Source organism: Triturus cristatus, chromosome 3_1, assembly GCF_964204655.1.
Source record: "Triturus cristatus chromosome 3_1, aTriCri1.1, whole genome shotgun sequence".
NCBI lineage: Eukaryota > Metazoa > Chordata > Amphibia > Caudata > Salamandridae > Triturus > Triturus cristatus.
The window spans coordinates 874245043-874270173 of record NC_140583.1 but is presented as its reverse complement, the minus strand read 5'-3'; the positions used below and the strand labels follow the sequence as shown (position 1 = coordinate 874270173).

Sequence of the window (25131 nt, the reverse complement as noted above, 5' to 3'; positions counted from 1 at the left end):
CAAAAACTCATGGGACCCCCCTTGCAAAACCAGGTTGTTTTGTGATAGGTAATTTTGATGTCGCCTCAATAGGTTTTGGGCCCTTGCCTGTCGCGGGTACTTGACCCACCCACACGAGCGAGGTATCATTTTTCTTGGAAGACTTTGGGGAATGCGGGTGGGTGGAATTGTGTGGATCCATGCATATTTCAGAACTTTCCACCACAGAAATGTGAGGAAAATGTGTTTTTTGGGACATATTTGAGGTTTACAAGGGATTCTGGGTAAAATAACCTGGTGAGAGCCAGAAAAGTCACCCCACCCTGGATTCCCCTGGGTGTCTAGTTTTCATAAATGTATATAGAATATGTAAATATAGGTTTGCTAGATTTTCCTAGGTGCCGGCAGAGCTAGGGTTCAAAATCAACAGCTTGGCACTTTGCAAAAAAAGAGTCAGTTTTCACTATGAAAATGTGGTGCGTTTTAGGCCGTTTCCTGCCGCGGGCACTAGGCCTACCCACACAAGTGAGGTAGCATTTTTATCGGGAGACTAAGGGTAACAGAGAATTGTAGAGCAACTGTTATTACCTATTGACTTGATGCATTTCTGACTTCCAAATGAAAGACGTCACTTTGAAAAATGACCTATAATTCTCATGCTACTATGGGTACTCACAATTTCGGAAATGTGCAAATGTCTACTTTTTCTAAACTCTATAATTTGTTACAATTTCAGAAATACATAGGTGTCTTTCATACCGATTTTTCCATGTATATATTTTCCCAAATTACTTGCTACATACACGGTACATAATAAAAAACCATTGCAAGACGCTGCTCAGTTATTGGCTCAGGGTTCGTCGGGTTCAAGGTGAACCTACAAGTCCTATATATCCCCACAACCAGAAAGGTCCAGCGGATGTATCGGTATATTGCTTTCAAACAGCTGTCATAATTAGAGGTTACAGGTGAAAACGTTGGCACAAATGGCTGTTTTTTCCAACTCATTTTCAATTTTTCCTATATTCAACTGTTAGTTTCTATAAAGAAACCTTGAAGGATCTACACAAATGACCCCTTGCTGAATTCAGAATTGTATCTACGTTTCCAAAATGTATTGCTTTCCATGATCCATTATTGCTTTCATACCCATTTCTACCATTAACTGGAAGAAGGTTGAAAGCACAAAAAGTTGCAAAAATAGGCTATATACAAGTAAAATGCCAAAACTGTGTAAAAATGTTGGTTTTCTGATAAAAGTCTGTCAGTCCCTGAAAGCTGGGAATATTGAGATTTCAGCCCCACAAACCCTTTGTGGATACCATTTGCAGGAAAAAAACGTGACGCTTTTATTTGCAGCACTTTTTCCCCCATTTTTCTCCCCAGAAACAAAATGTAGCTGTATTTTGGCTAATTTCTGGGTCCCCTCCAGGGGAATCCACAAACCCTGGGTACTTTTAGATTGCCAATGATGTTGGAAGAAAAGGACGCAAATTTGGCGTGGATACCTAATGTGGTCAAAACGTTACAGGGAACTAAGCGCGAACTACCCCAAATAGCCAAAAAAAGGCTTAACACGGGGGTGGGGGTGGGGGGAGACCTAGCAGCGAAGGGGTTAATAGGAAAATAAGGTAAACTTGTATATGGAGAGCTGAAATAAGGTAGAGAAAAAAGAAATAATAAAATTACATTAAATGGTGGGGGGAAAAAATCATACAGGGTCGACTGCATATAACAAATGACATGAAAAATAGCTCACTTTAAAAAAGTGGTTGTGAGAGGAGTTAAGTTCTTTCACCCATGCCTGCACATTTAAAGTAAACTCCAACTGTAGAAATCAATATTAGCTATATAATAACAAAGATCTCTGTATGTACCTCAGAATGTAGTACAGTATGTCCACAACCGCTTCATCATCCATAAAATCAATTTTATTTTCAGCTAAAATCCGAAGGGTAAGAAATTCTGGATGGTTTCTGACATAATCAACATTTCTCAGCAGCTTGGGCTTTTCCTTCTGAAACTGCCACAACTTCTGCACAGCACAACCCACATGCTTCACTGAAAGTTTGGCCTTCTTCTTCCCTACAACATCAAAGACGTGGTCTTCCATGGAGCAATTCTTAATTTCATCCAGGAGCTGGTCAGTGCTTATTGTACGAAACTGGACCAATCTCAGGGAGAGGAAGTGCACTTGCCTCAATCTAAGCATTTTGTTGTTACTGTGAAGTCTTCTCCTTTATACACTCCTGAAATTAAGAGGTTTGTTCAGTTTAAGGTGTTGTACAAAGCCGCAGAGGAAAACATCTCTGAAGAGTGAAAACGTTGACGTCCACATTCCCGTAAAACTATGTTTAGAGGCTAAGAAGCTCCATTAGTGTAGCTGAAACAAAGGAAATATAGTAAAAGTACACATTAAACAAAATAGGCTCACGTGGTCCTTAATTATCTCACGTTACTTTTCTTAGTTCTTTTTACAATATGGAAAAACGCTTACAAAACATTAGATTCATTAAGTTAAAAACAACTATTTGGAAGTAATTTGTGAACTTTTTAATAAACTGCATAATTTTACCTTTTTTTTTTTTAACAGACTGTCAGAAAATAAGCATTTCCTATGATGCTGTACATGCCATGTGCCCAGCTCTTTTAAAACAGAAAAACACTACCAACAGCGGCTGATCCAAGGTTCAGCACATCAATCCCAATTTTTGTGAATAATACGAGTCCTGTGCAATCACTTCAGAGCTTGCCTCAGTTAAGCTCCACTGAGAACCAGATAAGCAGTTTTTGTAAGAAAAGGAAGGTGCACCTAGAGTAAAGTCAGTTTTCTCCAAGGTAATCCAAAATCTTTCTTTATTATAGTAGATAGTAAAAGGTGGACATCAGCCAACGCGTTTCGTTCCTCTGAGGGAACTTCATCAGGGCTCAAATATTAACGAGAAGCGCAGTACATCTGCGCTCAATATATCCGCATATTTGGATCCACTTGTGGACTTATCTTATCAAGGATATTGGGCGGTACACTTTCCACCCCTATTGTGGGGCGTCTTCCCTAAACGACGATAGGTGTAAAACAGATACTTTTCGTGCCTGTTATTTCAGTAACTGGACGGATTTTTATTAACTTTGACTAAGATTATTGGCATTGAGCGCAGATATACTTCTCTTCTCGTTAATATTTGAGCCTTGAAGTTACATCTGCCTGTAGACAAGGGAGAGCTAGGGGCACCCAACTTTGAGCACAACTATCTGGCAGCGCAACTGCAGTGGCCTACAGAATTGGTTGGCGGTCGCAAGGTGGAAGAACTAGGCCTGCCGGATGTGAATCAAGCGCAAGCCATAGTTGCCGGTGTAGTACTCTCACAGGCACAGCCTCTTTGAGAGGACACCACCTTGCTGCGCATAGCCTGCGACAGCTTCCGCAGGGGGCTACGAATTATTCCAACAATCACATCTTACTCCCTGGGAATCAGACTGTACATCATAGCTTCCTTTTGTGAGGCACTTGGGCGGGAATGAGTGGGGGCGTTGACCGAGGCCGGAGGGGGAAAATGGAGTCGCTGCTTCGGGACAGCGCTCTCATACCCTTTGCCCAACTGCAGGAGTACAACCTGCCAGCTGGACATTTCTTAGCACATGGCAGGCTATTGCCTGAGCTGGGGACGTTGAGGGGTATCATGGACTCGGAACAACATCTACTTGTGCACACCCTCCACATCAAGAGAAATGGGCTGAGGTGCATTACTTGGTTCGCACAGGCATTGGCACACACCACACTCGACCCTTAACAATGCTGGAAATTAGATATAGGCTGGGATCTAACAACCAAAGAGTGGGAGAAAGCTCTGCACTATCCGAGGAAAGTGTCTCATAATCTGAAATTGCACTGCATACAACACAACATTCTTCACCAGGTTAATCTTACTCCCATGAAACTGTAAATCGTTTAGGGATACTCCCCGGTGCCATGCACCACATGCAGATATAGCACACATGTTCTGGAACTGCCTGGTGACAAGGGCCTTTGGCAGAGGGTAGTATGAGCATTGGTGGAGGTGACGGGCCGCGAGGGGTTTCTCACCATGGAAGGGGTGATGCTGGGAGCATTCAAACAAACAAAAACACATGTGGAGACTACCCGATTCCTTGACCTGGATCTCCTCATAGCATGGCGTCCCATATTCCTGAACTGGAAGACGAACACCCTCCTGACCTTGCACGATTGGTGCACATCAATGCTTAAGTGAGATATGGCTGAAGCGGTGGCACTGAGAAGAGTTCAGCAGGCTGTACAAGATCCCAATTGCTGCCTGACGGGACGGTCGACTCAATGATCTCCAGACATTCAGAGAATCACTTGTAGAGTAGACAAGGGAGGCGAGGTCTCCCTGATTCCTTCCCCTGCACCAGTTTGACCGCTGCACTATAGTCCCCTCTAACTTGAAGGTCTCTGGGTCTACACCCCTCCATGGACTAGGATCCCACTCTCGGGGAAACCGGAATCTGCCTACTGTCATGAGTGAAGTGCGGGGTTGGGAGGGTGATGCACAGATCACCACATCATACAGTACATTACCAGCAAGGAATGTGGTAAGATGCTTATGTGTAGTAGCATTGACTGGTGGGACGGCCTGATCTGGGAGGACATGACTCACGGTTATCTGTAAAGTTCTAATGTTACTGTTTATTGGTTTAAAATTTGAACCGGCATCTACTACGCTATGTATTGTCTTTTCATATTCACTTTCTGAATGTGCATATTGCCATTCATCACTGCATGCATTGTAATAAAAATTAATAAAATTGGGATTTTAAAAACCACCAAAACAAAACAAGCAATGGCATAGCCAATAGGTCTCGCCTTTGGGACCTTATAAGTGTTTAGCCATGCAGCACACTATCACCCACCGGGCAGATTTCGGTAATGGAACTAATACTTATGTAAAGTGCTTTGATGACTTCATTCGCGCTATATAATGCAAAAAATAAAACGGAATGAAGGGAGAAGTGCTTACAGATTTCTGAGGTGGGTGAGCGAAAAGATACACTCTGAAGAGTTACGCTGTGCCTACCTGCTGTAGAGGTTTGGTTTTTCTCCACAACAGTTAAGGTAAAATGCTGATTGCTAACGTGTTTTGTTTAACCAGAAGCATGATCATCCGGTCAACAAATGGTTAAGCATCACGATGTAGCTATTTACTGAAACCCCACGAGGATCGTTCCCTTCGTCCTCAAGACATGAGTGGTCTTTAAGGAGCTTTAACTACTGTAGCAACTGCTTGTTGCCTTCCAGGGTAGGCTTGTTGGCCAAGGCCCGCTCATTAGACGATGCTGACGATTCCGCTGAAAAGTAAGATGTCACCGTAATGGATTTCGTTTCTGTTCCTTTGTGTTTTAGAGAAAATGAAAGCGCACTCTTGTGGAGGTGGGGTGGAGAGGACGCGCCTTCTAATAAAAGCAGCAAGGTCTGGAAATTAAACCTGACCCACAACAGATGGCAGCCTGCGCGTCGCCGCTGCTGCTGGCTCCTATTATAGAATGCCAGTACCAAATCAGAAAGCGAGCACAGTTTAGAAAATCAGAAGCCGAATTGAAAGGAGGCGAAAGTGAGTTATCCCAGTGTGCAAGTGAAGGCGGGGCTGGAGTATGCTGCATCTTGGTGCCGAGTAACAGACGTTTATTGCCAACCAAATGAATGTTAATTAGTTTGTCGGCTTCTAGTAGGATGAAAGGCTGAGCAGACGTGCTGGGGTTCGAACCTGCGGTTGTGAGGTTAAACACAAGTTTAATAGGGTGCTTGCCTTAAAGTTAAGATCGCATTATATAATGCCAGTACCAAATCAGAAAGCGAGCACAGTGGAAAAAATCAGGAGCCGTGTGTGTAAGCAAAGGGCTCGCTACCACAGCCGCCACTGTCAAAACACGATTCTGCTGCCTTCCTCCTTCTACAAGTCAACAGCAATGGGCCTAGCATGACAGCGAATGCACAAGTTTCTCATTGCAAACAGAGCATTGGCAGGGCTGTGCGTGTGCATGTGGCATGTGAAGGGAGAGTTGATTAAAAAGAATGGCGCAAGAGAGAAGCAGGGGCGAGTGAGCATGGCAGCGCAGCGAACGCACTAATTAATAAAAACAGATGGTGACATGACCCCGAGCAGATGGCGCCCCTGCTCGTAACCGCAAGCCGTAGGCCATGGGCGGATACATTTTCTGGGAAAGGTGGGACATGCACCCGCCTTTGCCCACAAGAAAGACGCACGCAAAGCCCAATAGAAAAAATGCTATAAAAAAAAAAAACACAGGCACGATGCATGTGAAAAGTCCAGAGTGATTCCAAGAGTTTGTTTTCCTAGAGTAGCGCATGCGCGCTGTGCTAGGCTCGATCTAAAAAGAGTAGGACATGTGAGCAAGGAGGGAGGAAGGAACATGGCCCGTCTATTGGCGAAGGATTTCGGATTATTAAATATTTTTTTAAGCGACATGGTGCATATGCTCCAGAATTGAGGTTAGATAAGCATTGAAGCTTTAAGTGGGGTCAATAAATGCACTGAGAGCGAGAACGGCACTTGCAGTAAAGCTGAACAAAGGAGATCAGGCTAAAATAAGGTTCAGACTTGACTGGGTTGAGGGAAGGCTTAAGTGGCTTATGGCCATGTGTATAGACATGAATGCTAATATGTGATTTCCTACACTTGCACAGCTAGATACACATTTTGATTTTGATGACATGAACTGCAAGTGTGATCATGGATGTGGATGTGGATGCTGACGGACATCATCATTACAAGCCCAGAAGTGGGTTCAGTGACTCAGCTGTTATCAATGACTGCTGACATCAGTCACCCACCACTTTGAAATCCTCAGGCCATGCTAAACAGTATTTATCATCGCTCAGTACTCTTCAAGGCACGCACAACCATCATTTGGTTAACCATTCAGACATGAGAGAAGGACTCTAGTGAGAGCCTGGCAAAAGACAGTAAGGAGGTTTCCATCCACCATGACTTTTTAAAATTATTTCTTTGCCTCTGCAGAAGGGCTTAAGTGTGAACAATGCCTGAATCTTTCTGTCAATCCGTACCCAAGGTCATGTATGCAAGCCTGCTTGCGTGCAGTTATGACTGCATATATATTATGAGGGATTGGCTGTGAGCACCTATATGTTTTAGTCTTTGTGCCCAACTACTTGCTGCCTTGTCCGGCTTTGAGACCCTGTTGCTCTGTCTGTGTAGGATGCATTTGTGTTCATCTAGGTGCATATACATGTGGCATCCAGCTCGGAGGAAGTTTTAAGAGCGGGCTATAATGTACAGTATCCCTCTAGACCTAAATTGCTTTTACTTTTGTGGGTTCACATGGAGAAAATACAACAACTATATACGTATATTTTATCTGTTTTATTCATTTTTCGATTCCTTTTTTCATTAGTTTTAAGAGCGGGTGCATGAAAATGGAAATGGAAAAGGTACTCATTTTTCAATGCTTGTTGTCCTAATATTAACATGGGTATATTCACTAGGTTTATTTTACACACCTCTTGCATGCTCTTAATTGTCAATAAAAATCACTAAATGGTAGTATATCTGCAAAATTAAATGTTAACAAACGTTTTAAATTGCTACACGTTAGATACCTCGATCATGAAACTGCATTACGCTGGTGAAACTTATAGAAAACCAATAGTCAAGCTAGGTATACCCTCAGTGGTATGGTTTATAGGACTTTCCATTCGGTTCCCCCCCGACCCCGTCTTCTTCCACTATTCCCATCACAGCTTTGTGCAATGCCCAAGCAGGATAATGGTAAGACCGACTTGCATCGGTTCAGATTTAACCTCACCATCTACCATGCACCACTGACCGTCTTTACCGTTAAAGGTGCGGAGTACATCCATATTAAAAAATAACACAGGAACCACAGAGTCCTAGTTGCTTCTCCGTCCCTGTTAGTCACACGACACGCAGGGCATCCACTTTCCTAAACTAACCTCATTCTCACTCACATCCCCTTGTGAGATACATTCCATATTTAAAACTGGTAACCATTTCTGCTCACGCTCAGATCATTTCTGCCCCCAATCAGCTGAATCTCTTTATATGACCTACACAGCGCCAACATCCACTACTAAATTGTTCTTTCTCCCTTCTCTCTGATGACTACCCATAATGCTTAAAGACTGCCATATCACGATCAACCTATAAAAGAATCAAGCATAATTGTCCCTTTTACATATTGCCATATGCACCACAAAAAAATATTTAACGTCTTAGACAGGATGGTCTTGACATTTCCCTAAGCAACTTGCATTCAAGCCAGCTTCCAAACTATCCACTCGACAAAGAAAGTTCTCGTATGTTTCCAAATTCATCACTTCTGCACACACCCGACTCTCGTCGAACCATGGACTGTCTGCTGCATCTGCCAACCTGTTAGTCCCTCATTTCAACTCAACACCCTTCAGTATTCCACATTGCTGGCAAAACACTGAAGTGGGTTTCCTTACACCGAGCTTAAATCAGTTTCCTGGTGCACAATTCATTTCCGACCCACAACCTATTATTTGGGTTCTATCCTTGGCCGTTTGCCTTTCTCTCGCTTATTCACTCCGCCCCATTGCTTGGTGTCATACATTATTCCTTTGGTTTATCAAATCAGCTCTTTTTTGCTGACACTCGGATTGTCTCCTCATTTCCATAACTCACCACTGACTTAATCACCAAAATGAGGGTCTGTGTGATTGTCGCTACATTTCCCGACATAAGAAAAACTATTTTCTAAGTCACTGCTTTTCAGGAAGCTACTGTCTTGCTCCTGCTCATCTCATTCCCCCTGATATTTTCTCTACCTCCCCCTTTTCTGACCCAGCAGCAAGATGCCACTAGCTGGACATGAATAGATTCCATTCCAACACGCTAATACAAGTCAAATAGAAAGCCTTGTGACCAGTCCCCATATGCACTGGAATACTCTGCCGCTTGACTGTCTAAGCTGTTCCAAACTGTATATTGGTTCCATTCGCCAGGACCACTCCGGTTCTCAATACCTCCTTCACCTCAAAATACATATCACCAACTATGAAGCCTCTCTCAGTCTCCAGCACGTGAAAATGTAACCACGAAACAGAACTAGCCTCCTAAAGGATTATATGGGTTTTTCTGATTAATAGCTCAAACTTCACTTTTGCGCATATTAACATATTATCCAATTTGTCTACTTGAATCTGACATTATAGACCACATTGAACATTTTACAGAATAGATCAAGCGTGCTTTCACATGCCAAAATTCTTTAGTACAAGAATTTTCCAAGTACATTTATCATGTATAGTGTACAAAAGACGTTTGTAATTATTTGTGTTCTCAATGTTACATGTAGATTTGTATGGTTTACATACATATGTTTTCTTCATGTTTGCAAATGTGATGAAGCCTTTTTAAGACGAAACGCGTTGTCTGCGTCCGTTTGAAAAAATACAATTAAGCAAAGTGATTGCATCACCAACTGAGATCTATGATCATCTATATTTTGTTTCCTGTATATATAACACTGTAGTTGCCTCTCTATTTGTTTATATCCTCCAAGTAAATATGACTGAATTCGACGGTCTAGTCCTAGTCAGAAGGCTTGCGTCAACTGACATTTTAAGCTCCGTTACACCCTTTCGCTGGTTCACTTACTCCATTCGGTATTTGGGTATCCAATTGACACCCAACCGTCAAACCTGCACAAAAACTCACTTCGACCTTCTCATGCGTGAGGCCAGATCCTCATTTGCGCATTGCAGAAATCCTTCCCTTTACTGGAAGGGGTGCATATCTGCAGTCAAAATGACCTTGCTACTTCGCATTCTGTATTTATTCCAAGCCATGTCCGTTCCTCTTAGGAGAGAAGACATTTACCGCCGACAGGTTATTTCAATCAATTACATATGGGCGGGTGGTCAAATAGTTCTTTCTGCAAAAATATGCATGCAGCATACCAGGGAGGGGTAGCTGGTGTTCCAAATCTCACTCTCTACTATCAAGCGTCACAATTATGCTACATGAACAGTTGCAAGGGGAAATAAATAAGCAGTGGTGTTATAATCAATGAAAATCTGGCTTCTAGATCTATCGGTGAAGTACTATGGGTTTCGAAAAGTATGTACAGTTGACTACTATACGCCACCCCCATTATTCAGGCTACACCTGCTGTGTGGAACTCCACAGCGTGCAAAAACACCTCTCTTACTTCCCCCTCACCCCTCATGCCAGTAGCAGATAATACAGACTTGATACCTGCCATTTCTACTTGTGACTTAAGTCTGAAGATCTACAGGCTGTTAACGGCTTCAAGATTTCTAAGCAGAAGGTGCTCCGAGTCCTGCTGGGATATCAAGCACAACTATAGGATCCCAGAGCCTGAACACTTCCACTACTTCCAAATGGGGCATTGGCTTGCCCAACCTCAGAACAATGTAACCAACAACAGTGTCTCAAACAAGGGTATTATTTTGCGTACAAGTATGCTGGGCACAGTTAATTACCATCGATTAAATCAAAAGGGGAGAAAGCCAGGGAGACATTTTTTTCAATAGATAATTTGTATTTCAATTGCTGATCATGTTGGACATATTAAACTTCATATTTACAAGCACATGAGGCGGTAGCACTGCATTACATTAAATGACATGTAACCAATAACATACTGTGCACAAATGCTCGTGATGTTTAATGGCAGCGCAAGTGACACGTGATGTGGTATATACAGCGATTGTGGTGGGCGCAACAAAAGTAAGTGAAGTTAAAATTCGTTTCACATTTCAAGATACCCAAGCAATTAATGGTACATGAATAAAGACAAGTAAGGAAGGGTATCCAGTATATAAAGGCGGCAGGAGTTTCGCTGTGAAAGTCGACGGCGTTTCAGGCCTGTAGTCAAGTTAGGCCATCATCAGGACCAGGTTACGTAATATTTGGTTAGCAGTGTCGAGGATTGAGTGTGGGCTTCATCTAGGGGGACACGGGATGTCCAGGGATAATAGATGAAGGTGCGGCGGACGGAGCAATGTATAATTCAATCACAGGAGCTCGGACAGCTGTTCAAGGGTTACTTCAGTCGGTAGAACGAATCACACGCGCCGGCGTGAGTCAGACAGTCAGACTTTAGGTGCCGGATGTGCCCTCAAATGCTGAAAGCTGTGAGTCTGCTTGATCCATCATTGCACCCACGATTTGGCCCCTCTGTACCCCCAGAAAACTGATGAGAAATGAAGGGGGTGAACCGATACGGGGGGGTGGAGGAAATATGCAGTACTTGTTAAGTGGTGGCTGTGACCACCCACAGTTATGTTGGTGTACCTTTTCTGTGCCTCGTTTCGAGAAAATGCAATAAAAACTATTGAATCATCGATTAAAGAAGAGTGGAAACAGGTGAAAACAGAGAGAGTACATGTGGGCATCATTAAAATGTAATCCAGCCTTAGGAATGCTTTAAATATGTGAAATCTGTCTAGGTAGGCAATTAAGCTATAACCTGTCGTGTTACATAACTGCCCATTGGTGCTCTTTCTAATGGGTGTTAAAAAACCCATTATAGTAACCTTACCTTTGATGTTATCGAGGAAGACCCAACGGTGGGTGCAATCTTAGTAGCCACTGCTACCTTTGGGACTACACTATTTGAAACTAAGCTGGAGAAGGCTTTGTTTGATGGCATGACCAAGCACAAAATGCTGGCTACAGGGCGTGGACAATGCTCTGACATGATTACACAAAGAGTATGGATCTTGCTTTTCAACAGAAATATGGGATATAGACACGCCTAAAAATTAAAAAGATCTCCAGAAGTTCTCAAACTACTGGGGCAACTCGCTGTCCATCTCTCAACTCTCACACTTCTAGAAAGGAAGTAATTGCCACCACCTGAAAGAACACTCCTCAACATGCCATGAAAACAACCCCCCGTGGCTTAGCACCGCCCTCCACCCAAACACCAGCTACGGACTCTGAATACTGCAGAATCCTTTCTAAATTTTAATGAATCTGACCCCGGTGATGGCTCTGAAGCAGAGTCCAGGGCCATCTCCGCTGTCACACCTCCTCTATAGGCGCTGTCTTTCACCTCTAGTGCCCAAGGGGATGCCAGGTAGAACCAGACTCTACTCCATAGGCGAGCATGTGTTTAAGGCAAAACCTCAGTCTCCAGGGGCCCTCTCACTCGCAGACAAGAGTGCCCCGGTTGTGCCCTCATGTCTCTTCCCAAATAAGGAGGAGTCCTTTTTAGGTCGAGGACCGTCCGGTCTGCCGAAGGCAGACCCGGAAGTCGGAGATTTAATGTTTTGGAGAAGAGGGGCTTGCACCCGCCCCTCTTCTCCCCTCTTCTCCATTGGCTGGCCTCTTGAATGCTGGCCAGCCATTGGAGAAGAGCTTCGTCACTCCGAACAGGCCCCGTCCTTTTCGGATTCGGGGGTGTGTTTTTTTCAACTTTTCTGATTATCTCCTCCAGCCAATGGCAAGAGGAGAGAAAAGAAAAACACGCCCCCGAATCCGGAAACGCCGCTGCCTTTCGCCAAGGCATTTCTGCTTCGCCTTGGAGAAAGGCGGTGGTGTTCCTGGCGTCCTCTCCCCCTGCTGTTGGCTCCCGTGTTTGGCTGCTGCTCTGGTAAGGCAGCATTCGTTATCTAAAAATAGATACGGACCCATGCACTTGTTTTTGTAGTTGTTGTGTAGCTGGCCTTGGAATCCCGTATTTCTAATGCGAAAGCATTACAACTGCATGTATCATATATCCCGCAATGAATAAACACCGGACTGGATGAACTAACTCCCCACACCTGAGGTGGCACAACTTTTGCTCTCTGGTGCTTGTGAAGGACCCCTGGGGGACCGCTTGGGCCCTCTCCCAGCCGATGCTGGTCCGCCGCTGTGCACCTCTCGCGGTTTAATAAGGTTAAAGGAAGGGGGTGAGAGGCAGAGCGGTCTCCGGATAATACCATTATGTCACCGGGCAAGGGGCAGGGCAGAGTTTAAGGCTGTGATGTGAAAAGCACACAGAACATACTTAATTAGTTCCAATGCCTAGGGCAGGCGGGCCCCTGCGCCAGAGTTAGAGGGGGCTCGGTGAGTTTGGGCAGACTTCTCCCAGGCCCGCTGCAGTGACTCACAGGCAGGAAAGAGCCCACAGCCACGGTTTGAGAGCAGTCTGGAGCAGGGGCCGTAGAGACAGGAGAGGAGGCAGAGAGCAGCGCCGGTCCCCAAAGAGAACCCCGGAGACGAACCATGGCAGCCCTCCCCGCCCTCGCGGCTTTCCTCGCCCTGTGCCTTCGCCCGGGGGCGCTTGGATTTAACCTGGATGTTGGGAACCCCGCCGTGTACACCGGACCAGAGGGCAGTTATTTTGGATTTTCTGTGGATTTTTACCTCCCGGATTTGCAGAGGTGAGCCTGAATAATGGAAAGTTGAGCCTGACGGGGAGTTTCTACTGCCCGGTCATAAAATGCCCCCCCCCCCTTTCCCACTCATTCACGCGACGGCTTTTAAGGGGGCTGGGTGCGGTGGTCACTGTTTCCCGTTTTACGTTGAAGGAAGTCCCAACAGCTTTGTTTCAAACATTGTTATAATGTGATTAAATGGGGGCTCTGTGAAGACAGGAGCGCCCCACACACAGCCTGTGTCTGTTCTGTGTTGGAATTCCTTGATGGAGGGAGTGGTATGTTTTAATGCTGCATGCAAGAGAACTAACTGCCCATGCTGTTTTAGGTTGAGGTGATACTCTCACAAACGTTTAGCCTCTGCACGTCACCTTTGGAGATTTCATGCCACAGGTTGGCTGTGAAGTAAACTTTCCCTGTGCAAGTGGTGTTATCGCAGGTCAAGTCTCTTTTGTTAATTCTGGCTAATCCTTCATTTATTATCACGTGTTTGTGGTGGGGCATACGGGAAAGTCTCTAAAGTGCTTTTCCATGGGGAATCGTAACTATCGTGAATTATATGGTGAACTCCTAGAAAAGGGGTGTGCAGCTGGTTATAGGGGTGCCTTCTATTGCTGTGTGAGACGAAGCCCCTCCCACCAGGATAGTGTTTTGGGGTGGTCCCGGGGTTTCCTTTTGCCCGGGAGGGGTGGGGGCAGGGGATCCCTTTTGATGTGAGTTTGGGCTCTCGCACCATGTTGCGAGCATGATTACAGCAGCGGGAGCATTTCGTGACAGGGTGTGACTCCAGTCCCTGATGGAATTTGCAGGTCTGGGAGACAGCAGCTACCCCTGGGGATGAGGGCCCGGTGCTTGACACGTGGGTGTCAATACTGTCCTGTGTGTCACCCCCTTCCTTTAGACGGCAAGCTAGGACTTTTCTTCCTGTCTCATGGCCCCTCTACAGCTGATCGCTTTCCCACTCGTGCAGTGGTGTGGGTAAATCAGCCACCCTGTTCTGTGATGTAATGTCCGTATGTGCCGCAGCTCTCACTGGTGTGCGCACTGTGACTGGTAGTGGTTGTATGCGTGGGCAGAGATTCGGTGTTATTCGATATGTCTCTGTTCAGTGTGATCAGGGGCTCTGTCTGGGCGGGCGTGGGAACACAGGCAGGAGACCGGCCTGTGATCCGGGACCCCGGCCTGTGTAGAGGCTGGACCCACTTTAAAGTCGGGGAGCCCCGGCGTGTTTCTCATCGGCGTTCTCCGAGCCTGAGGTAGCGGACCGGGAGACCGGCCTCGGTTATTGGGTGTGCAGTGGCTGCACCCCGCACGCTCTCGAAATCGTGTTTTTTTTTTTATTTGGGGGGGGGGGGGGGGTGCAAACAGTGGGCTCTGTGTAGTTTGATATTCTTTGTTTAAGTTCTATATCCAGGGAACTGCCCTGGCCCAGGAAGGGTGGCTGTATGGCGTCTATCGGGGTTTAGGTTGCCATAGACCAGCTCGAAGAGTAGCCGGGTGATCTGGGCTGTATGCTGTGACGTGTTTAGGGGAAGAGTCGGAGAGACTACAATAGGACCGGAGGGGCAGAGCTGTATTCGAAGGTCGGTGCCCACTTCTAGGCTGGAAACCGACTGGAGCTGAAAGCAGATTTCTTTTTAAGTGGGTTTTGCTGCCGTGCTAGTTTGTTGTGCTGTAAGTCTGTGCCCTAAAAGACAAACGGCCAATCTGACGTTAAGTAATTGAGGCTTTCAAGCGTCTCTTGCTTCCGCCCAGTGAAGGCGCTTGAATAAAGCGCCAAACAAAGGAAAGAGCGGAAAGCCTGAGGCTTCGAGTCCCCAGCGGACCCTCACCACCCCTCCACACGGGCCTCTGTGGTGCATCGCTCCTCGCTCGGACGTCACCCAACTCCACCATCCGTGTGACCCCCACCCCGTGCCTCTCCCTTTAGGCAACTCTTCAATACACATCTCCCCTTTGACTCTACCTGACTCGTCCCAGCCTGTGGGGCTCTCCCTCCCTCCTCGTTTCTCCACCATGTGACGCTTCATAACTGCATATATGACTTTCTGCCCTTAACTTGTACGACCCTCCCGTTCTTTGTAAAGTTTTCCACTCTACTGCTTTTATTTTTTTTCACTCCATCTTTAATTTGCTTTATTTATCCGTCTTTTTTGTCCTCCTCTCTTAGCTTGCTTGTTCGACAACCTGTTCCTCTCTCTATTTGGATCAGTGGGTCACTGCCTTGTATTAGTTCCCCTCTTTCCAAGCCCTTCCCTTCTTTTTCTGACTGCACTTTATAGCTGCACGCTAGGACAGTTTACCTCGCATGTAATCAGTTTACCTCGCATGTAAGCAGCAGGCAGCGCCGTGATCTCGCGTTGCTTCCGTGTGTGCGTACATGGCGTGCAGCCTGACATTCCACTGACCGAAGGCTCCCTCTGTACAGATGTTTCTGCGGTCTGCTTGTTTCAACGAGTGACTCACAATATGCCTTTCCATTTATTTTTTTGTACAAAATGCCTCTCCACAGAACAAAAGAGAACCTAAAGGGTTACTCTGTGTGGGTGGCTTTGTGTGTGTGGCTCTGTGTGCGGGTGCAAATGCAATAGGTCTCGCATTTGAGAGTGATTAAGCTATTGACATTGTAAATAACAATGCCGTTTCTTTAAATGTTTTAAAAACAAACAAAAATGTCATGAGCAATGCCAATAGCTCTAACTTTAACAATGCCGAGACCATTGCATTGTAAATGCTTGTTACTGTCTGTGTCCAGTCTAGTTTGTGTCAATCTGGCATGCCTGCGACGCCCGCGTCTTCTGGTCCTGGGTGAAGGGACAATCCTACAAGAGTATCTTTCTCAGTGGATCTGCCACCTGTGGCAATCCTCAGCGGGGGTTTCTGTTCCAGCCATCTCTACATTTCCTCCGGATCATCGAAGAAGCACTTTTTACCTTAAAAGACTACCTTGAGTTGGGCCAGAAAGAAGAGAGTGTATTTGATCTGCATTGCTTGTAGTTTGAGTTTCATTCCACAAACGTTCATCTTTGCTGCTGGACCCTCACCATGCAGTCAGTGAAAATCATGATTGTATGCGATTCAAGCAGCACAGATTGTCAGCTGTGAGCCACCTTAAGGATGACATCCCTGTCAGAATAATTAAGCAGTCAAAGGGTAACTGGTTTGGGAGGGTCGCCTGGGAGGGCGAGGGGCCTATGCACTCTTTCTATCGCCTAAAAAGGAGGACATTGTGTCTGTTGGAAACCAAGAGAGGAACCATTTGTTAAAATATTCCGGGTTTCCCACCAAGCGCAGATTATTTTGCCGGGATCTACCTTCCGTGTCTTCCACTTGCCTCTCAAGTTAGAGCGTCATCTTTGAGGTTCCGCAAAGTCAGCCTTTAGGGGATGCAGTTCATCCTCAGCACAGGAAACTCAAGTCTCCTCTGCCATCATTCAGTCCATAACTTTTCTGGGATCTTGGCGCAGGAGGAACATTTCTATCTCCTCTCTATCTATTTGCCCCACCATGGCCTCCCTTGCTGCTCTGTAAACTCATCAGTAGTCTCTTTAGGGGGCTTTGACACCCCTCCCAGTTTCACCATTTTGCACCAGAGTAGAGTCCATCACAAGCCCTGCTCTCACCCCCACCCCTACTCCCATTCCCACTCCCTGGCTGCCGAGTGTAGGGTGGGTCCAGTGTGCAGGCGCTTTGAGGCATGGCAGGTAGGGAGGTGAGACTGGAGAGGAAGCAGTTGTCCCTCATCTCCTCTCCTCTGCTCAGGGTATATCTGGGAGTTTAAACTCCCTCCTCTCGGCTGTATGCGGTTAGGCACTGGGTCCTCTTTCCATCTGCCCCAAAGATGGATGCTGCCGGGTTTGCAGTAATTGTTTTTTTGTTTTTTTTTTTTAATGCATTTACATTTTTTTCTCTATTTTTTAAATAAAACTACTGCACATGTATTACATTTATAAATGTATTTAAATAAGTTCTAAATATACATCTTTTATTTTCGGGATATGTAGTTCAGAAATATTAGTTGAGCTGATTTACAATTTAAATGAAAATATCATTTAATAGCTGCAATATTACTCTCTGGAGTTATTATAAAAGAGCGGGAAAGAAAGACCGGATATGCCCTGAGAATGAAGGGGAATGTCACTAAATGTTGCATTGTCATTCAATCTATGGTGCTGAGCCCTATTGAGAAATGGAAGCAGACTGTTCGGTGTCTTGGGAGCAGGTGGGGAGTGGAATGTGGTTTATAATTTCATCATGCAATTAGTAGAATCGGTTTCCCAGCTCTGTTGTAACAAGTATTCATTATCTCCCGTTGCATTGCTTTCAAAATAAAAATATATATAACGTGTAATGAAAGTCTAAAAATGTTTAACAATGCCGATACATTGTTTATTATATTAATGTTTTATAAAAACGTATTTAATGTCTAAAATAAGTATTTTATTTTAGAAAGTTTAGAAAATATTTTTAATAAGTTACACAGCATTAAATTGTTTACTTAAAACTAGAATTCTTTTTTATATTAAAATTATTTGTATGCCTATTGTTAACTATAATTTTAAAAACAATGTGATTGTTAAATCTATTTACTTTTATTACAATACTGTATCTTTAAGCTTTATATTTTGCAGTTCATATTTGAAATTTTTTACTGACAATTTTTTGTGGCTATATTTTTCTAATATTTTTAATTTGCAGGACATAAAATATTTGTTTTAATATTTTAAACTGTATCTTTTTAGGTCATATTTTTGTTATCGATATTCCAACAAAACAACCATGGGCAAACGTCAATAGTTTTTTGATGAAGTGCAGTAAAATGTCAATTTGGTCTGAATTATATTTTTTCATACACATCTGTTTTTGACATTTATTATTCCATACAGAGCTTTGAATGTTATATGTTGTTTTCCTCTTTCTTATCTGTCTTGCATATTCAATCTTTCTCCCTTGTAACTGTGGTCCATCTATCACAAGGATGACGTTAGGGATACCCCTTTCCCACACTTATATGAAGGGGGTTCTTCCAGGGCCTGGTAGAAGAGAGCATGTTAGGGCAAAAATGAAATCTGTCCTTAGTTTATGGCAAATTGCGATTGCAAGTTTTAAGATCTGGATAACTACAATTACTGCTTTAGGTTGATGATCTACTTTGGGGAAATTAACTTTGCTACTATAATAACTGGCTGGGAGGACATTAGAAATTAGAGGTTGTCTTTATGCTTAGAGGCCTAGGCAGAGGTTATTCTCATTCAGGACCTAAATACTCCATAAGGCTACAGAATGCTTTTTAACCAAATGTGAATAAAGGAGTTAATTGCCCCTTACACACCTGAACATTCTAGTGGGGGGGTACACTGTGTATAAGAAGGGAGTGTGATCTTAACTATCAACAAGGGTAATAACCATACTTGATTATCTAACTGTTGCAAAATCTTTTGCTGCTAGCTTTTTGGGCTGCAAAACCCAAATTTCTGAATCATTATATGAGCTTCACTCTATTCTGTTGGAAGTAGAGAACCTTATTTAACCTCCAGAAATGGAATATTACATTATTAGAAAAAGACTGATCTGCAATTTTGGCTGTTCGAAAGTCGCATATTCAATCAGCAATGTATTGTGTGCCAGATTTAACCAAATTCATGTAATGTAGCGCAGAAAGTTAGGATGCTTCCCGGCGTTGCACGAATGGGAGCGAGCAGAACTGCAGCATTTTTACAAATATACAACAGTCTTGCTTTCTCATTGTGCTGTCACACTTTGGACTCCCTTTGGCCAATCAAAGGGGCTTGCATTGTGGTCAGGATGATTTTTGTGCAGAAAGGACTACCGTCCCGCACAAAACTATCCTTTGTGGTGGATTCCTCTAGGCAAAAAGAGGAAGTAACAATGGGAAATGAAGATATTTCCTCGTTACGCATGCCTCAGGGAAGCATACTATTTTGGCACAAACCAATGTATTCAATTCTTTGTAGATATGGGATTGTACCAAAATCCATGGGTGGGTGCACAGGAACACCCATAAACCACCCATGGATTGTCTCCCTGACGTAATGCAGCACTATGCACTGCGATGTGTAACGTTTTATTTACAAACCCATGCAATTCAACTTTGTGTGCCCTTGAAAATCTCAAAATTCATTTTGCAACAGGGCAGAGCCAATAAAGTAACCCAAATAGACGCAAAATCTTGGTAAATCTGGGCCTAAATAATTGGGCTGCTAAAACTTGAAGATACATGGCAAAACTATGCATCCATTTGCACCTAGGTTTGCTTTTGTTTTGCATGGTACCATTATTACCCGTGTGCTGATTTGTTGTTATTTACAAAGCAATTTATAGCAATGGAATTTAAAGATGTTGGTAGCCTGGAGGGCCTTAACATTTTCTTCTTCTTTTCTTTGAAGGCTTTTGTTTTTAGATTATTTCTGGGGGTAAAAGATACTAAGTGCTAAATGTGTGCTGGAAAATTACTCAATAACCAATATTTCAGATAGGGGTTTTCTTTAAGGATTGCATTATTCTTCTTTGAAAATTTAGGGTCAGCTGTATCAAACAGAGGTTAGTCTCCTGATTTGGATTGTGAAGCCATATAGTTCAGAAAAAGTGGAAGCAAAGGGTGATAGAGCGAATATCTCCGCTAGAAAGGGAACACCAGACATTAAATTCTGCAAGGGTAAGGAAGTGATTGCAAGTAAAAAATAATTTCTGTAAAATGAAACTTAGAATCTTCTGTCTTTTGGAGGTGGAAAGTGGCTATTCAGACAAGAATAATGGAGGCTGACAGTATTACAAGAACTCATATGACAATGTTACCTCTCTGAACTGAGATGAACTGATATCACAGAGATTTACAGAATGGGCAGCTGGGTGGCAGATGTCCCTTATGTTTTTTGGAAACGTTGCTTGCCTTAGGGAAACGTCTCTTAAAATATGTTGGGGGTGTGATGTGTATTAAAACTAATGAAAATATTTGTTATCCCAGAAGATTTTCCTATGACTACTTATTTAGATGTACCTGCATAGGAATGCATGGAGGTCAGTGTGCCTTGTTTGGTGCTACAGGTTGTGACAAATTTTACTCTACTAAATCAGTTTACATTAGATTGGTGCTCCCTTTACTAGGATCACTGTGAATATGTGCAAGCTAAGATAATCTTTCGGAGTAAAAGGATGGATACTTATTTGTCTATTACTCCATATGAATGCATTGGCTGGTGGGTGACACAGAGGAGCCCATGTTTCGGTGGAAATTTTGATTGGCTCATGCTAAATCCTCATGGACCTTGTACAGAGATGTGGTGTGTTTGAAACACCATAAAAATGTGAAACCCAATGTGATTTTCTTATAGGAAACGTATGATGACTTGTTCGGGCATAACTTCATAGGAATAAATTGAGGCGAAGACGACTAGTTTCGTGCCACTTTTTGTGACACATTTTGCTTGACTCAGACAATTTACAAATAGGTAGCGTAGCGGAACGATCCCTTTATTAGGATCAATATGAATACTGGCGAGTCAAGATAATATTCATCTAAAAAAGGGTGGCAAGTTATTTATCTATAGCTCCATTGGGATGCTTGGCTTGAGCCTTGCAAAGTGGGCATGCGTGGAAACAGTGCTTGGCTCAAGCTAAATCTTACTGGAGCTTGTAGGGCAAAATGGTGTATTTGAAAAGCATCATACATATTTGTGAGCCAATGTGCTTTTCCTATCAGAAAACTACAATTATCTATTTGGATGTAACCTCAAAGGAATGGGATGGATTGAGGTGAGGGAAACCAGCTTAGTGCAACTGTTGTGACAAATTGTGCTTGGGTCGGGCAATTTAGATACATGTAGTGTAGAAGAATGCTCTCTTTATGAGGATCAATATGAAAATTAGTGAGCCAAGAAGACCTTGAAAGTAGAAAAGATGGTTACTTAGTTAACTATAAGTCCATAGAATGATTTGGCTTGAGGGTGGACCTGTGGGCACAAGTGGAAACATGGTTTGGCTTAGGCTAAATCCTTATGGAGCTTGTAAGAGATGTGGTGTGTTTGTTTTGGCAATAAGTTTTTCTTATAAGAAAACTATAATCACTTATTCAGATGTAAGTCCATAGGAATGCATGAAGGTGGTTGCAACCAGTTTGGTGCCACCTGTTCTGATAAATTTTGCTCAGTACAGGCAACTTACATATAAGTTGTGTAGAGGGGTGCTCTCAATTAGGATCAATATGAAAAATGGTGAGCCAAGTTGATCTTCATGGGAGAACAGATGGTTACTAATTTGCCTATAATGCCATTGGAATGTATTGGCTGGTGAGTGGCACAGTGGGTCCATGTTTTGGTGGAAACATGGCTTGGCTCAGGCTAAGTGCTTCTGACCGTGTAGGGGGTGTGGTATATTTGAAAAACAATACATATTTGTGAATCAATATGATTTTCCTATAAAAGAACTGCAATTACCTACTGGGACATAATTGCACAGGAAAACATGAGAGTGAGGGCACCACATGTGGTGTCAAATGTGTCAAATTCTGCTCAGCTCAGACAATTTACATACAAGTACTATAGAGGGATGCTTCCGTTCTTAGAATCAATATGAAAATTGGTGCACCAAATTGACCTTGATCAGAGAAAGGATGGTTACTTATTGGACTATAACTCCATAGGAAGGCATTGGCTTTAAGGTGGCACAGGTGGAAACGTTGATTGGCTCAGTAAAAGTCCTTATGGAGCTTGTAGGGGGTGTGGTGTACTTAGAATATTTGTGAGCCAATGTGAATTTCCTATACGGAAATTTTGATTACTTTTTCAGAGATAACTACTTAGGAATGCATTGAGGTGAGAAGGGCTGATAAGGTGCCACAAATTGTGATCTATTCAGACAATTTACACACAGGTATTGTAATGGGGGGCTCCATTTCTTAAGATGAATATACATTTTTAGGGTGGCAAAGCTGTCCCATGTTTTGGTGGAAAGTTTGCTTGTGTCAGACGAAATCCTAATAGAAGTTACAGTGATATGTGTTGTGATTGAAAAACAAAATATTAATAGTATGGCAATGCAAAGTCCAATAAAATGAAGTTAGTTGAATTATTTAAGGTTATATTTTATTTAAAATGTTGACTGCAAATAAAACGCTGTCTGAATAAGATGTTGCGCGAATAAGAAGCTAACTTCAGCCTCAGGGCTGGTAGAAACCTGGGGAAGGTGGGTTGTGTGTGTCTTAGCCCGCATCTCACCAAGTAAGCAAGCACTAGTGATGTGTGTAAGCCATAGGTGTAAAGCAGCCTTGTGTCATGTGTGAAACCTTCGGTCATCACAAGCTTTTCAAATCGACAACAAGCTGCATTTCCCGACTTCTAGTTTAGCTTCTAACATTGCCGTATTCGTTCAAAATTCCTAGTATGCGAATGATGCCAAGTAAAAAGACAGAAGAGACTGAGAATGCTAGGTCACCTAGTAACTATGGTTGTCACAAACTACATTCCCAGCACAGCTGACTGTGGGCTTAATCCTTCAATGATCAATACAATTAGTATTAGTAAATGGCGTGTCACCAATATAATTTTACAGCACCATCTAAAGTATAATCAGTGGAATAGGAGGTTTTTTTTTAACGAGATGTTTCTATTTAACGAGGGTTGTTCATCTCATGCCATAATTATTGTGGCACTGGCTGTAATCAGATGACTATATTTAAATGAGCTCTGTCGCTTGGTATCATACACAAAATTAGGTAGGTTGCATGGCACAAGTAAGGGGTACACGCGGGTGCATTGCATCCACCCATTATTTTCACAGGGTGGATGCCGTCCACCCTGCCAAGAACTTGGGCCACACAGAAATAAGCAGAACTTGTCCTGGTGTAATTTTCAGGCACCGGGACAAGTTCCGCAGCGCCTGCATGTTGCCTGCTTTCCATTCCTAGCAGCAACATGCAGGCAGGAAAGAGGGCTTTTTTCTTTCCACCTCCAGCTAGGCAAAAAGTAAAAGCCGAAGGTAAGGGGCCATCAGGCCTGCTTTTGATGGAGTATCCTGACTGGACGCGGTCTGGAACATCACACTTAAAAGCAAATGCAACCAACGGAGGGAAAATAAAAGCACACCACTTGTTATCACTTCACAGGTATTTAAGAGAGGCATGCTTTTGACTTTGTTCAGTTCCTGTATGTAAGTGCATGCACTGTAATAATGTCAAATGTGTTGGTCTGTCCCAGCATTTATGCATATAATTTAAATAGCACTATTGTATTTCTTTTATAGCGCTACTCATTCGAATGTGGGTATCAGAGCACTTTATGTAACATACACATTATACATGGACAATAAATCATACAAGTATGTCAATGATTGTACAGGATGCGTTACATAACATAGCGAGGGATAAAAGGCTTAGGAGTTGCATGTACTTCATAGCTCACGGTGCTATGTTAGAAGAATGACAATTTATGAACTGCAAGTAACAAAAGGACAGCTGTGTTGAAGCAGTAACCCACCTACCTATCTACATTTAAAAAATCTGTCATCTGGATGTTACATGGTGTGCTTTGCAGGAGACACAAACGTATTTACTACTTTAATTCATATCTAGGACAACATAAAACACAGATCTCTCCAGTAAAAGTGTTAACCTCCAAGTTAACTTACCATTATTACTATTCCATGAGATTAACAGGGAACACAAAGATCTCTGTAGCAAGTGCCTTAACCCCATAAAATGCAGACTTTGCATCCAGTTAAGCAGAACAGATCTACTACCATGCTTCTCCTAGTTGACAATTTCTTTGTGACGTGTTTTAAAAAAAAAATAATACATGATTTAGTTGAGACCCAGATGCTCGGACGCATTATATACTTGATTAAAATATGTGTGAGGTCTTAATATTTGATGTCACTCTTGTGATGTAACTTCCTGTGATGTCACAAGTGATCGCACGCGCCATGATGCCATTTGCATACTGCCTAACTTGCTTAGTCCCCTCACTTACTTTTATAGGACTTGTGCCCTGGTAGGCTGTGGCAAATAGAGCTGTCTGCTCGATGCAGAACTACCAATGACAAGGTCTTCCCACTTTAAATTATGTCGAGCGAGTTTTTCAGCTGCATCTAGTTTTGCAGATCGCGTTATCACGCTCTCAAAAACATATCAGAAACCGAAAGATAGAGCTTAGGTCACAAGAGGTATACCATAATAAAAATGAAGGGAAATTAAAAAGCGGCATGTGCTGAAAAGGGGACAGCTAAACCTACAGGGTTGCCGTAAAGATGATACTTAGCATACGTAAGGATGAGAAACCATGCTTCTGCAAAGAAATCCAAGAACTTACCTTTACGTATGCACCGCCACATGGTAAACATCTAGAAAGTGATGAAACCGGGCGACACCAACACATGTTCTTAAACTGCAGGTACATGAATTCAATTTCGTGCGTCCACCTTAAACGAATGTCATTCCTCCACAATGTTAGCACTTCCGGGTTGCATAACAACCAGTCCGACGCCAGAAGAAGTTCTGGGTGTGGTCTGAAAGGGGGCGGTACTGCCAATGTTAAGGTAGGTGACCTAGATTCATCGAATTGGAGCCCATCGGCCGCTCGTAAAGCGCAGCATAATATTCCGAAACGCTGATTGTGTATGAAGTAAACACTTGCCTTAATCCGAAATTGGCGCCGTCCAGTTTTTAGTGGGTTGTGTTTCGTGGGAGTCTGTGCAAGCAAGCATGTGGAAGCTTCAAACAGAACTCT

General features: G+C 43.4%; 1 protein-coding gene across 2 annotated transcripts in view; it reads right to left on the bottom strand.

Annotated features, from left to right (window-relative positions):
* The window catches only part of FASTKD1 (FAST kinase domains 1), a 199845-nt gene extending 174991 nt beyond the window's left edge, over nt 1–24854 (bottom strand). Inside the window, exons 1-2 of one of the 2 annotated variants that reach the window (XM_085645355.1) lie at nt 24715–24854; nt 1857–2362 (exon numbers count right to left, since the gene is read on the bottom strand). In XM_085645355.1, the coding sequence (XP_085501481.1) occupies nt 1857–2191 (335 nt within the window). In that variant the 5' untranslated portion in view covers nt 2192–2362; nt 24715–24854. Of the gene's footprint in view, nt 1–1856; nt 2363–24714 lie in introns of those variants that run through there. The other variant, XM_085645356.1, reaches the window with a different exon arrangement.
* Nucleotides 24855–25131: the final 277 nt, after the last annotated feature.